The sequence below is a fragment of the Saccoglossus kowalevskii genome, chromosome 9 (assembly GCF_978046115.1).
Source record: "Saccoglossus kowalevskii chromosome 9, keSacKowa6.1, whole genome shotgun sequence".
In the NCBI taxonomy this organism is placed as follows: Eukaryota; Metazoa; Hemichordata; class Enteropneusta; family Harrimaniidae; genus Saccoglossus; species Saccoglossus kowalevskii.
The window spans coordinates 23,964,261-23,979,314 of record NC_140649.1 but is presented as its reverse complement, the minus strand read 5'-3'; the positions used below and the strand labels follow the sequence as shown (position 1 = coordinate 23,979,314).

The window sequence follows — 15,054 nt, the reverse complement described above, 5'->3', positions numbered from 1 at the left end:
GTCTATTAGCCACTTTAGTCCAGAACTAACAATACAATTACAAAGAGTTGCAATTGCTGTATTCTCTATCCCAGAATCTCAAATTCGGTCATTACACATATGTACACATTGTAAGCCCCATGTAAAAATTTATTGTAGGGCACCACGGCAACAAGCATTCATATTCATGAGATATATGGTAATGACAGTTTAGTGCCTCATTCCGATCCTCAGATTTGCATTTTCTCAAACATACTTTAAACAATTTTAGCAAGTGCAATAACATAGACATGCACCTCAATTTGTTTTACTTTTACTCGTGATCTATGTTTTTCTTTGCTATGTCTGAAACCGGAGGGGTCATCACACAACACGTGTTGTGTAAATAAACTATCTGTTGTATTTGCCACAAGGACACGCTCGCAATAATTCGTTCGCTTTAATATGATGCATACAATGGGATTCATTGCAGTTTAGTTCATCTGTGTAGGTACCGGTACCAGTATATGTATTTATGAATATGTCTGTATATGTGTGTCTGTTCCATCAATATCTCAATAACTAATCATTAGATTTCAATGATGCGCTGTGATCATGCGTAGACCTGATGAGGTGGAAATTTGTGCATGTTAATACTATACCAGTATTAGTGTTATACACTACCCTTAAATGCTATTTATTTGGCTTATTTTTTCCTAGACATGTAGATAAATTTTATTCTGATGAATACAGTTCCAGGGTTATATCTCTGACATGCCTTCACTATCTCATCAAACTTAAGTCAAATATCACACATTATATCATACATTAGCACATGCATTTGTTTCATGATTCAATTCTAGATGGTCGAATGATAGCTATTTTAGATTCTGAAAAATCATTGAAATCAAGCGTTTCTGCAGTTCTGAAACCAGATCCTCCTGTGTATTGACATATTTTATTAAAATATGGTATGTACATTGAACATGATTAGGCTTTTTACTTTTTCCTAGGATGAGATTGATATTGGCTAACTGGGTCAACTAATGCTGTTCCGGGACCTTGTCTCATTCAACACAACTACAATAATCTAGGTCTAGTGTTTCACTGATTATTTGATTCTGTTAAACATGGAGCACGGTGAAATGTATAGTTCCCCCTCCACCTCCCTAACCATGCAACTTTTCTCTGATTAATACAGTAACAGTCTGACAGGTGCATCACATAATTTTCATTAATGATCTAAAATGGAAATATTCTCCTTGACAGCCATTAATTATGCTAGTAGATATTTAATTCTTCCGTGTATTTTGTTGCTGCATTCTAATCATATTTTATAGCATTTTTATTATCATCTTCACTGTGTCAATTGCATTAACAAAGAGTAATTTACATTTATCTATTGCCACAACACGGACTTTAGAAAGGTTACTAAAAAAATAAAAAGACAAAAAAAAATATTAACAGTGAAATATAAAAAGTGTACTAAAATTTGTCAACTTTGAATTAAATTGTACAGACTTGATTGGTCAATCTATTTAGTTGAAAATATGATTCTTTTGTAATCAATGATGCATCTAACAGTTTGTATAACTCGTAGATATTTCTTGTGAAATTAAGAGACACTCAGTGACTGTCCATGGAGACGTGTGTCAAAAATGTTAATGATGTGATTTATTTTTCAAACCATTTATTGAAAGTTCAGCTCAGTTCAGAATCACTTTCTGCATTTCTATTTTACAAATGGAATTTTAAAATGAACTTTATGACCACCACATGTTTATTTTAATCTAATCCTTCACTTAAATGAAAGTTGACAATAAATCTCATCGTGAATTCATACAACTTCCATTTCTGTGTTTACAAAAATATAGATGTTTAAGAAATGTTTGTACCTCTATTGATCAATTCATAGTAAAATTTATTTCTTAAGTGGAATGTTGCATTGCATAAATTAGAAAAGTATATATATCATTTACTACATCACCTACCAGAAAATCTGCACAAATAATAGCTTTCATTTATTACTCGATAGGCTTAATTACAGATTACAGCCCCTGACAGTAACATTCTCTAAGCAAAAAACCTTGCCTGAGGGGGTCACCCCAGGGCTATCACGCGATCAAGGTCATTCCGTAACAATTTCCGGTGCAGCTCCCAGGGATATTTTTCCACTGGCTGTTTTGCGTAACAAAAGAGGCAGATGGCAGTATTTTCTGAGCTTCTAGTGTGCTTTAACAATCGACAATAGCAGTTTCTACATCACGGTAAGGGCTTTCCGTTATAAGATCTCACCTGTTTTTGTTGAATCCCCAGATCAGTTTGAATTCGCCTCGATTCCTGTTTTGGTGTGGTGAATTTTCTCGTTTTTTCATGAACTCATTTCTTGTCTTTTCTTAAAGTCATTAACAAAGACTAAGAATGTGCCGACTAGATACGACATCTTGCAACTTAGAGCTGCCAGTTTGGGACTCACACATGTGTTATCATTTTTTGCTATGGTTGCAAATGGGGCTTGGGATTTTGCCTCAAGGGAATTTGCGATTTGTAGGATTCTCAATCGTGGGAGCACTTTGAGTGGGATTGAAAGCTGAGGGCAATCAATCACGGAAAGCTGGTTTGTGTTGCTCTAAAGTGGGGAAGTCCCCAGCCGCAGCTAGCGATGTGTCTGTTTCAATGAGTGAAAAGTCTCTCTCCCCTTGGTAGTGAGCCATAGATTACTTCCTATGTCAGACTGGTAAACAGCCCCCTGGGGGTGCAGTTACCACTCTCAGCAGAGAGGGCGAGCGCTTTGTCATCCTTTGCCCCTTCCTTGTCGGGACAAGCACAAGCTACCAAGCTAATATACAGGACGCAGCTTGTGAACCAGGCAGTGCTTTGCTCAAGACTTTTGTTTCATTCGGAGCCAGTGGTGATCGACACTCTCCTCTCCCACTGCTGGCGTGGAGAACACGCCTGTTGGCCAACTCCTCTGGGCATAATATGTGACCCAGGCTGTGAAGGGGGCTCAGACAGGGGGGGGGGGGGCTGATTGGTATCCTCGGGGAGACGGACAAGTAGACTGATACTGGTTTTGGATTGGTCATGTTCCATGCCTTCCTTTGGGGGAGCAGATACCCCATCTGGGCTACGCAGTCCATCACCTGCTCCCTGGTTTAAGATACTTATTTTGTGCCACAGCCTCCTTCATGGGTTTTTTGCTCCGGTACCCATGCCTTTGTTAAGGTGGGTTGCACAGATCGGGAAGACCATGTTGCGTGCATCGTGTGCTGTGGGTCGAACTTATAGAATGGTTTTTCTTGGCTTCAGTGTCTGCTCGCCGTTTCAAGTTCTGGTCGCCTGAGTGCTCAGCAACTAACCACGATCCTCGAACAGATGAAGCAGTTTTTGGCCGCACAGAGAGTCACTATGTGCGACATGTACTGCCCTCTTTAGATCCAGAGTTCTATTCCCACCTTGTTCCAAAGAGTTCAGGGGCTGGCGTTCTGTCTTAGACCTCAGTCGGCTGAACAGGTTTGTGAAGCTCAATTGCTTTCGGATAAACACATCAGCTTTGGTGCTTTTGTCAGTGCGCTCAGGTGATTGGCTGGCATTGCTAAATTTTAGTGACGCATATTTATATGTCCCCATTCGCCACTCTTGTAACCGTTATCTCAGATTCCCCTTAGTGGGCAAAGTTTACTAGTTTACAGTCCTCCCTTTTGGTTTGTATATGGCGTCATACATGTATGTCTTCACAGGGTATGTTAAGACAGGTGAACCAGCTGCTCCTTGGTTGTCTGTTTGAATCCATACCTCGACACAACAAACCAGGGAGGTGTTAGCGGAGCATGTGTGATTAACACAAATGCTCCTCCACAAGTAAATAAATATTCCCAAATCTACCCCATAACCTAGTTTTTCTGGGTATGCAGTTCGACACTGAGCAAGGGCTTTCTGCCCCTCTCAAGCTTGGTGTGACTCTCTTGTGGAGTTCGACAACTAATTCATGTCAATGGGACGGGCTTCTATGTGTTAACTAATGCGCCTTATTGGCAATATGACTTGAGTTCAACGTCCAGTTCAATCAGCAGCTCTCCAGCCTCGTCTGATTCAGAGGTGTTACTGGACTGCAAGGCGATCAAGACTGGCCTGACTTGAATATCACCATTTCACAGTGGATTGTCGATATGGTCGTGGAAGCATACACTTTAACGGCTTCTTCAGCGACTAGTTTGGAACGACAGTAGGTGAGGGCACACAAAGAGCGTGGGGTAGCCAACTTTTTGGCTTGATGTCTGGTGCCTACCTCCAACAGGTGCTTCGAGTGGGGTTCTGGAAATCTCAAAGTCTTCATTAACTACTACCTGAGAGACCTCTACAGGTTTCTATAGGTTGGGACCAGTGGGTCGAACAGTGTTCATGGGACGTGCCCGCGCCACCAAGGGCCCTGTGCATGAAAGCAATTAGTGCAATGGAACACTCGACCGAAGCCAGCATCGTTTTCTTGGTGCTGCTGGTATCTATCTGCGCTATTCAGCCCAACAATATATATACTATTTAATGCATTAAAATTGTTGGGCCCTAATTATTATTCAGGCTGCCAGTTTTAGTAAGCCTTCCTATATTGGGGGGACTACTCTCGAGGCACCCGGTCCATGAGGAGTCACCTGATTGGTTGCATCTCAGGACAAGACTCCTTGTCAGTGTAGTTTTAGATTTTTGACCATTTTTGCCTATTTGTGTTAAAAATTTGCATTTCAGCCGTTGGAGCTTCCCCAACTCGGTGAGCGTGTTTCTCTGGCTAGTGAGTAATAAATGAAATTTATTATTTCCATGGAAAGCCACCCACCTCCCTTCAGGCTTCCGAGCAACCTGCTGTGTTGCACCGGAAACATTTGAGAATTGAGACGGAATGGCCTCGATCACGTGATCGCCCTTGAGAATGTTACCTTAGGGTGTTCCTTTTGGACCTGGGTACATTCTCTAATAGTTTTCGTCAGGGGCAATAATCAATAATTAAGCCTAACGAGTAATAAATGAAATTTATTTTTTCCACAGATTGTCTGGTAGGTATGAATATGTAATCAAACGGGTTTGCACAACCTTTCCATTCTGTGCCATCATGAAACAACTTACAAATGCCATTCTCTTTCTAATTTAACCATTGTAGTATATTTCTTTCTAAATCCAGTGAGTTAGTTTTAACCTTAAACATTAATATGTCGTGATGATAGGGATAATTTTCTATAATATAAAATGTTTCAGTTCATTTTTCATCACTTATTTTATTAAGATTATATTCAATAAGTATGAAACTGTATTATAAAAATGTACTTACAGTGCTGTTTACGTGCAACTTTCACAACTTTCTTGCATAAACGTGAACCAATCATGACAATTACAATTATTTATTTGTTGACATATTTCAGGTTCCTGATAGTAGTGATATAAAGTGTAAAAAGGATAGTGTGAATGGTTACATTGATTACATTGAAGTGAAGTATAGAGAGACAGGTACCGCGGATGAATATGAAACGGGAAAAAGAGAAGTTTACCAAGAAATTGTAACGGGTACAAAAGTTATCACATTTACGGCTGAATCATTACTACCTTACACAGATTATGACGTCATTGCTCTGCTTAGAAATGCTGATGCTACAAGTTCAGAGAGTAATTCACTGACTGTTATATCACATGAGGATGGTGAGTTGAATTATCATTCACAACTAGAATACATGTAAGAACAGAATGACTACACCACCAAATGTAATAATTGATTTAAGTAAAGATGTAATGGATTATCTTTTTTACATCTGGCAGTGAAAACAATAAAGTTCATCTATCTGTAGTCTTGATAGATCGAGAAACCATGGTTTTTCACCACAGTAACATTGTTACTACGGTTGACCATGATAGACAAGAAAACAACGCCATCATGATTTGCTAGACGCTCTTAATTTCATGACTAATCCTAACTGTAGAATAGAATAGAATAGAATAGAATTCTTTATTAATACCGTAAAGATAATGTGACATTTCTTTTTTGGTTAACGAGTTAATAAAGATTTTATATAGTTGAGCGGACATAAAACTATCCGTAAATAGTAAGACAATTTACAATATGTAGGAATATGGCATATGTTGTTTATTTATGCCGGTAATGTATTTCTTATGTTGTAACACAGTTCGATGTACTTTATGGTTTCTTTGATTAGTGAAGTGTTCTTATTACTCATTATTTGTATGAATTTAGTATTGTTTGTCATATCTTGGAATCCATATATACAGGATTTGGCTGTTAATATAGAATGTCTCTGTTGTTTGCATATAAGGTGCATTCTGTTGTGAAATGTTGTTCATCTTCAATTTTGAGACAGTTTTGACAAATTCTGCTTTGTAGCGGTATTTTAGGTTTTTGATGGCGACCAGCTTCAATTTTCAGTTTGTGGCCACTCATTCTAAATCTTGCAAGTGTCCATATTGCTTTTCTGTCATTGAGTTTTTGTAAATAGGTTTCCTGTTGGATGTTATTTTTGAATAATTTAAAAGTCTTTAGTTTTGAATCAGTACTGTTCATGTTAGACATCCATGTATTTGTATAGTGTTCCTTACATAATTCTTGAAAGTGCTGTTTTGTTGTTTGTATGTCAACAGGTTTGTTGTATGTTTTTTCAAATCAGGTTTGTTGTATGTTTTTTCAACACTGTATTCTCCATCTCTTTAAGTGCATAATATGCTATGTTGTTTTCATCAATGGATTTTAGGTGTTTATAGTATCTGAGAGCTTTGTATTGAATGTTACATAACAGTGGTAGTCGCCCTGTATCCATTCTAACAGCTATGTTACTGGTAGTGTTATTTACATTTACTATATGTCTACAAAAATTTAGGTGGTATTTTTCTGTGCTAGTTTTATCCCATCTACTCCAGTTTGTGCATAGTCCCCATATATGTTAACTAACATTTAAAAACAAATTGTATATTTACTGTTACATTAATTTTCTTGTTAAACCTAGAATATAACACTGCAATGTATATAATTATGGTTACATAGCTAGAACCAGAACCTGTTAATGGATCACTACAACCAGCAGAGTATACATTTATTATTACATGGTTAAAACTAAACCAACCCAGTGGTATAATAACATATCATATTGTATGTGTTTGTATTACAGTACCTTCTAAGCCTAGAAATGTAACACTACAGCCAGCGGTGTATACAATTACTGTTACATGGTTAGAACCAGACCCACCAAATGGAATAATTACATCATACAAGATAACATATTGGAAAACCGGGGATGAGAGAACTAAAATCGATATACCGGTAGATGCACATGAACACAATATAAATGATCTGGCCAACAAAGTTAACTATACTGTGATAGTAAGTTATACCATTTTTTGTTTCATATCTATTCTTCTCAGTACGATGCTTACTTTCTACAGATAGTACTCATTTGGCATTTTGGCATTTGGCTCATTATTAGCGTTAACGAGAAAAGTACTAAATAGTCATGATCACAATGGAGTTATGTAACACATGTACACTATAACAATACACAACCCATGATGGTGTTACAAAAAGAAAAATACCTAAAACTTTCTAAAATTTGCAATATAACTTTACCCTACTTCTATAATAAATGATCTAGAATAAACCTTGGTCAGGTAAAAATCTGAGGTGCAAAGCTAACATTTTGAATCATTATCCATTATATGATATTATTTATTATAAATAATCTGATTTATATGTTGTTAATCTTTATAAAACTTACAATGTATCAAATACAATTATATTTGTTTTTTTGCCTTCGGAGACGAAGTCTGCCGAAGGCTTATAGATTGGCTTCCGTCCGCCCGTTCTTCCGTCTTCCCGTCCGTTCTTTTACCTATTATAACTTTGATATGCTCTGTGCAATGTGTTTTCAAGCTGGTGCATATGTAATTCTCAATGCCATACATATGCACGCCAAGTATTTTTTTGATTCGCCAAAGTTTCACTGTGTTTTTCTGTGATTTTCAACATTTCACTAGTAAAAATGCCGAAATTTGTCGGAAAAATCTGAGTTTTAACGACATCTCGCAAGAGAACTGGCATACCGTATTGCGCATGCGCCAGTCTAAGGAAATCGGTGTCGTTTTCGTCTGAGGATATTGTATTCCGGGACTGTATCTTTCTTTGCTCAAGGCTTATATAGATTAAATTCTATCTCAAAGGTAAGAAACTGTGCTTATAGTATTTATTATGAACTTTGATTTATCCTTTTGTGTCCTGATTTTGGTGAGAAACTATCGATCGCACAGTGTCACACTTTGCCAGAAAAACAGTTCTATTAGTCCAAGAACTGGTTATGAAACGTGTAAATCGAAAGTTTATCTCGTCATTTCGGAGGCTTGGAAATAACGTTTGGCATATAAAATACTGGAATAATAAAAACGTAAAAGTTTAGAACACGTTGATCGTGATTCTGTTATGCACGATTGCTATTTCCAGTGTTCAACTGCTAGCAGATTGAAAGGAAGTGTGAAACTTCGTTTCGTGACGACATATTAGACTAGAATTATCGAGAAAACATAACTCAAGTTCGGCCAACCGTGACTGCTTGAAAGCAATGATGAAATTGAGAAGTACTATAATTCAATATCAATGAATATATCTATCATCACTTTTAAATTAACGGGATATACTATACTGGGACCTCCATGCAGGGACTTATCAGTGTTTAAGTTTATTGGTAAATCGAACCTCTGTTAACAGGGACACATTTTCCCAATCAGCTATGTATTTCGGTACTGAAGTCAGGGTGGTAATTTCAATGTTTAGCTACCATAATTTATCTCCATTATGAGCAGGAAATTACCGACCTCGATTGAGGTGGATTTAACGGCGGCCATGTTTTTATTGTTGACAATGTGCATTATGCAAATTACCAGCACACGTGCGAAACTATTAAGGGATATGTGAAACAAAATTAGGGAGGGGGTCAAATTGTATTTTTCTCAATAGTTTTTTTTTTAATTTATTTTGATAGTTTGGCATCGATTTGGTTCAGCTCAAGTGAAATTTGTTTGCATATCTTTGGTCAGATTTTAATGACATTGAAAACACAAGTACTCTGGCTTTTTGCACATTCTTAATATTGTATACTTGCAGAATCCTGTGAATATTAATTTGACAACTTTGTAGAGTGAAAACAGACTGGTAAATTAGTTCATCCTAGACTATGGTAGAACATGTTTAAAATAGTACAGTGTGAACTGCAATTTCTTTCTGGCTGGTATAAATTAAGTAAATAAATATTTTGTCGTACTAAAAAGACTCAACTATCTTTTTTAATTAAATCTAACTGCCAAAGGGAGCACATATTCTACAACCTCTACTTACTTTGGACTAAATGTTTTTTTGTTTTTTTGTTTTTTTTTCAGGTGCAGAGCCAGAATTTTTTTCTCAGAAAGCAAAGCCACTGGAACTGCATGTATTACAAAAACATACCGGTACTATTCGCTGCGTGTCTGACAATTGTATAAAGTTTCGCAGGTCTTTTTTTTACTCTGAGAAGTGCTGTCAACCAAAGCATAAATATGTGTTTCTCAGTACATAAAATTTCACACGATTTGTTAATATTAATGTATGATAATAAAAACTTGATAATATTTTTCCGGATTTTTGCACTTTATTTGTATCATTGTCGTATGAGAAGTAATCTTGTCCTTATTAAAAATATTGAAACTAATCCAGGGCCACAAACTAGTTTATCCAAACAGACACAACACTGACTCTACATATTTGCAGATCTGATTTGTAAACTTCCTTGTTATTTTACCTGTTGCACTAGTTCTGGTTTCCTTGCTGAGAATAATGCTGACCTGGATGGAGAGTGCTATAAACTTGAAAATGCCATAGAAATCACATTTGCCAATTTATGTCCATGCAGTTTTAGAATGACAACTAGCAAAGGATATGTCATTCATGACTTGTTAATAATTAACGCTAATCATTGACAGAAGTATGTCTGTGGTAAAATAAGTTGTAAGTTAATGATCCAGTAAGCAATAAATGGTTGTCTACAGGAACGGACTGGGACCAAAAAACGGCCCTGGACTTTCCCGGTAACAGGCTCATCAAAAAAATAGAGGGAGCAGTCATTCTGAATGTTGGCTAATAATGTTTGGTTATAACAATTAGTGCTGAGGCTGAAGTCCATATACTGGATGGCCGTTCTAGAACGCACAGGTTATCAGTTCGCTACTGGTTGTCTATATGCACATCTATTGGAGATGTGCTTATATTCGAGCTAAATGTGGTTCAAATAAGTATGTGAGTATGGGGGGAGTATGCTGGTTCGAACTCACAATATTGGTATGCTGATGGGTTTTAAATATGATCATATTTAGGTACAAGCAAGTCTACGTTATTCAATTTCATATGGTGAGCTACCTATAATCGCCTAACATTCCTTTTCAGGTATCCGCCTACACTAGTGTCGGGGAAGGTGAATACAGTGATGAAATGAATACAAAGACAACAGAAACAAGTATGTTATGTATCTTAACTATTTACTTTACCTAGTACATGTGTGTTATTTGTTGCAAATATTATATGCAAATTATATCATATGTTATAGTTCCTCATGAACCTGCCAGCATTGATGTACAAAGTACGACTGAAAACAGCATCAGATTCACATGGACAGATCCTACCATATTCAGTGGTGATATTTTACAGCATAGTGTAAGTAGTATTAAAGTTTTTATAGATTCACCTATTCAGTGCACTTGATTAGAGTCAGCTATACATCTTGCTACTTGTTATATCCCATTTACATTCCGGTATACAGTTGAGGACAGCATTTGCAGATTTGGAGAATTTGGGTTTATATTTAAGTTGCTGTACATCGTAGTACTTTCAACAGAGAGATTTATGCCAACAGTATATTATCACCACCACCAATTTGAGATGACAAAAAAATAACTGTAAACTTCCAGGTATATGAAAGTTCTATTTTCTCCCTGGTGTGACATTTATTCACCTTGACTACATCTTAGTTGCAAATAATAATTCTTTATTATTTTCACTATGTAATAGATAACATATAAATCAACTGAGTCTGTGTACTCAACTACCGTGTTGGAGTCTAAGGATATACTTATTGAGGGCAGTATTCATACGCACACTTTAGAAGAATTACCACCAGGAACACAATTTCAAATATCAGTGAGTGCAAGTACATCAAAGGGATTTGGTAAACCTAAATCAATTATCTCTGGAACTAAAATTGGTAAGTTATGTTGTATGATTAAGTCATAATGATTGATGTGAATGACAACTGAAAAAAAAATCTGAACTAAATGCCTTTATTTACAAATTACAATCATGATGATACTGATGATAGCGTGAGGCATGACATCAATTTCATTCTGACAAATAGCATCTCTCCTCATCTTAGAACATTAAACTCAATAATTTCTAAAAACTAAAAAAACTAATGATTTGCATCATTTGATAAGCCAAAAATCTATATTGGTAAAGAAATGGTGGGACAATTAAACAATAATTACATGTAAGTGAGTTATTATTCCAACAAGAAAACATGAGTTGATCATGATCAAGTTGTGATCTGTTTAAATCACTAATCGTCAATTTAAAGTAACTGTAAACCATTTAGGATAATATAATGAATATTATAGTGACATTGATAATAACTGTACGTTTAGGTCTTGAGGTTTCTGGTATTCTGGAGGAGCCTCATGTGACAAATGAACCAGTATTCACGGAAACCACTGCTACCATAGATTTCAGAAAATCGAGGTCAAATACAGACATAAAGACTGATACAGAACTTTTGTAAGTATGATAATATGTTACAGACATTTTCAGCAGTACACAGATGCTATGCATCATATAGATCAATAATGCACCTCAAAGAGAGAGATAATAAGAGGTTAGTTGTGGCTAGTATTAGAACATCCTATTGTAATGATTACATAAGTTTCAAAGTGAATGGTGGTTGGAGAAAAAGAATAGCTATTAATTAGCAGTTAATAGGACATAAAAGCGTCAATATTAAACAAATTGTGTTCAATTCTGCTTTGTTTTGATAAACAAGAGCTAAAATATGCGACATATTTATCATCCACCCATCTAGGTAGCAACAGCAGAAAAAAACTAGGTAAAATTTAGTCTGTGATTCGGACATTCAAAACAATGCATTTAACACATTTATTAATTGTTCATCCGAAGTATTGCAAGATTTGTATACACAGCTTTTCCGATTAGATATAATTTGTTAGTGTGAGTTCTCCAAATAGATGAGTTGTATATGTGTGTGTATGTGTATATATATATATATAATACTTTATTTTATTGGGGCGATTAAAGTCACGCCTGTAACTTTCGCATTGTAACCTGTTAGTGGGGTATATTTCTTTAGAGAAATGGAAATAAAATAATAAATAAATAAATAAATAATATAACTTGATTACATACTATAAAACTTATTTATATGGTTAAACCTGTATGCATAGAAGACCTTCCCTACCCTATCCTATCCTATGCTATGATCTTCCCACCATATTCTGTGATCTTCTATACCTTATATAACCACTTACCAGTATGTAATGAAATATCTACCCTATGCTATGATATGACCTGCCATTACCTATACAGGGTAGGCCATGTGTAGTATAAGTTTGTTTCTGTTTGAATTTGGTAAAAAAACAAGATATGACTTGCGTAAATATTCTTTTCTGCTGTGAAATTTATTTGATAAGCAGTCATTTTTATTATTTTAAACTACAGAATGTTATATTATGAACAACCCACATGTTTTGTTTAATGACTCTATGACAAATTTCCAACATTTAGTTTTATGCATTCATTGAAATTTGTCGGACATGCTATGACAGGTTTATTCAAAGTTGTCTTCATATTTTATTTCAACCAAATAGAAACTGAGAACTAGAATATTCTCCAAAGCATTAATTGTCTTGGGAATTTTGTTGTTGTTCACAAATCAGGAGTTATATTGTTGTCGTAGAAGAGAAAAGGCAGAAGAAAAAGCGTGATTTAGAAAAGAATATGTATATTACAGCATCGTTTCCACTGAATGAAATCCCTGATCAACTTATAGTGGGTGACGGTATGGAATATAATGGTTATATCAATAAACCATTAACACCGGGACAACATTATGTCATATATGATGGGGTTGCAGTATATACTACAGGGGTAAGATAATCAGTATATAATGATTGGGATTCTAATTAATTTCAATCTATGAAATAACTTATGGTTGGTGATGGTATAGAATATACACATGTGAGCTTGCCAAAATGAACCAATGTTACCACAATCCTTAGTTATTGGACTGAATAAAAAAACGAAAACAAAAACAAATTATGCATGTAATAAACCATTATATTAGTCCCATATTCTGATTTTATATGCCCGAATGTGCTCATTGAATATGGTCCTTGTTTTTGACTCTTTGCAGTTAGTGCGTCTGTGTCTGTGTATGCATGTGTAGTACCAGCGTTGTAACGACTTCAATTTAATTGTACACCGACTTGTGACGACAGGACCTACATGGTTGTGACCCTCACTATTTTCAGTCACAAGATATTCAACTTGTATTAGTCCCCGTTCGGACGCAATCCGAAAACAGGGACTTATGTTTTGACCTTTGTGCGTCCGTGTGTCCGTATGTGCGTCCGGACCTGTATCTTAGACATGCCTATACCAAACACAATCAAACCTCACACATACATCATACATGATATTATACATATGCACATCAATTTGTTTCATTATCTGATTCAAGATGGCCGAATGGTGGCAATTTTTGTGCTGAAAAATCGTCAAAAGCAAACATTTATGGATGGATTTTGTTTAAACATGGTACATATGTTTGACGATCAGATACAAGATGTCAATCATTTTAATGTTAAAAAATTATCATAATCAAGCATCATCTTCCGGGTCCTTATATTGTACTTCTGACATGTTTATGTTTGAACTATATTACTATAAACAAAACTATATATCTTAAATTTGATAACTAACAGGGAATGTACAATGCATGGCTTGTTTAATTAAACTTGTAATAATTAAAATGCATTTCTATGTTGAATTCCATTGTAATTGAATTTAACTGAACTCCAATTGAAATGCAACCCTATATAGGAATGCATTTTAATCGAGTTCATATCGCAACTATATTAGAAGTTAATTCAACTATATTTAAAGTTGGATTTTGATGAAACTCGAAACAAATATGCTCTGGACTAATGCACAGATTTGAACCATATGCATATTTATTACCAAATTTGCATAACTAGTTTATTTTCGGCTTTTTTACTGGTATCTCAATTATTAATCATCACATTTCAACTCGGTACTTAAATGTCATAAGACAATGCACAGACCGTATTAGTTTTAGGTTAATGATATTTGCATATTAATTCCCTAATTAGATTAATTATTCAATTTTCAGCTTTTGCACTGGTATCTCAAATACTAATCATCACATTTCAAAAAAAAAAAAACTTGATACATAGATGCCATAGGACAATGCACATACCTGGTTAGTTTTGGGTTGAAATCTTTGCATATTAATTACCTGATTTGCATAATAATTGGTAATTTTTCAGCTTTTCCATCACTATCTCAAGTACTTATCATCTCATTTCAATGAATCTTGGTACATATATACTTTTCAAACAATACGAAGATGTAATTAGTTTTGGGTTTATTTACATCCATGATAATTCAGCTTTCCACCATTTTTTTAGGATTGATCACATAATGAAATGTGCACCCTGGAACAATACACAGATCTAAATTCATGCATAATAATTGATTAATTTGTATAATATTTCATTTGGTTCATTGGGGTAATCCACAGACATTAGTTTAATGTTGAAACACATGCATATTGATTATCGTATTATTAGCCCATTTCTGATAACTAAACAAATCAGATTTAAAGTGAATTTGTCACTGAGATGCTCTGATACTAATTAAACTGAAAACCACACAATGTAAAATGAAATTTACTGCAAGTATTATAGATTTTGATAATGTATAATCATATAGTTTTCATGTTGTGG

General features: G+C 35.3%; 1 protein-coding gene across 1 annotated transcript in view; it reads left to right on the top strand.

Annotated features, from left to right (window-relative positions):
• Nucleotides 1-15,054, top strand: part of LOC102809392 (receptor-type tyrosine-protein phosphatase mu-like) — a 54,984-nt gene that overhangs the window by 12,151 nt on the left and 27,779 nt on the right. The window contains exons 7-13 of the mRNA XM_085504026.1: nt 5,370-5,643; nt 7,119-7,330; nt 10,412-10,481; nt 10,572-10,678; nt 11,033-11,225; nt 11,662-11,791; nt 12,964-13,174. Of these exons, the coding sequence (XP_085360152.1) occupies nt 5,370-5,643; nt 7,119-7,330; nt 10,412-10,481; nt 10,572-10,678; nt 11,033-11,225; nt 11,662-11,791; nt 12,964-13,174 (1,197 nt within the window). The remainder of the gene's footprint in view (nt 1-5,369; nt 5,644-7,118; nt 7,331-10,411; nt 10,482-10,571; nt 10,679-11,032; nt 11,226-11,661; nt 11,792-12,963; nt 13,175-15,054) is intronic.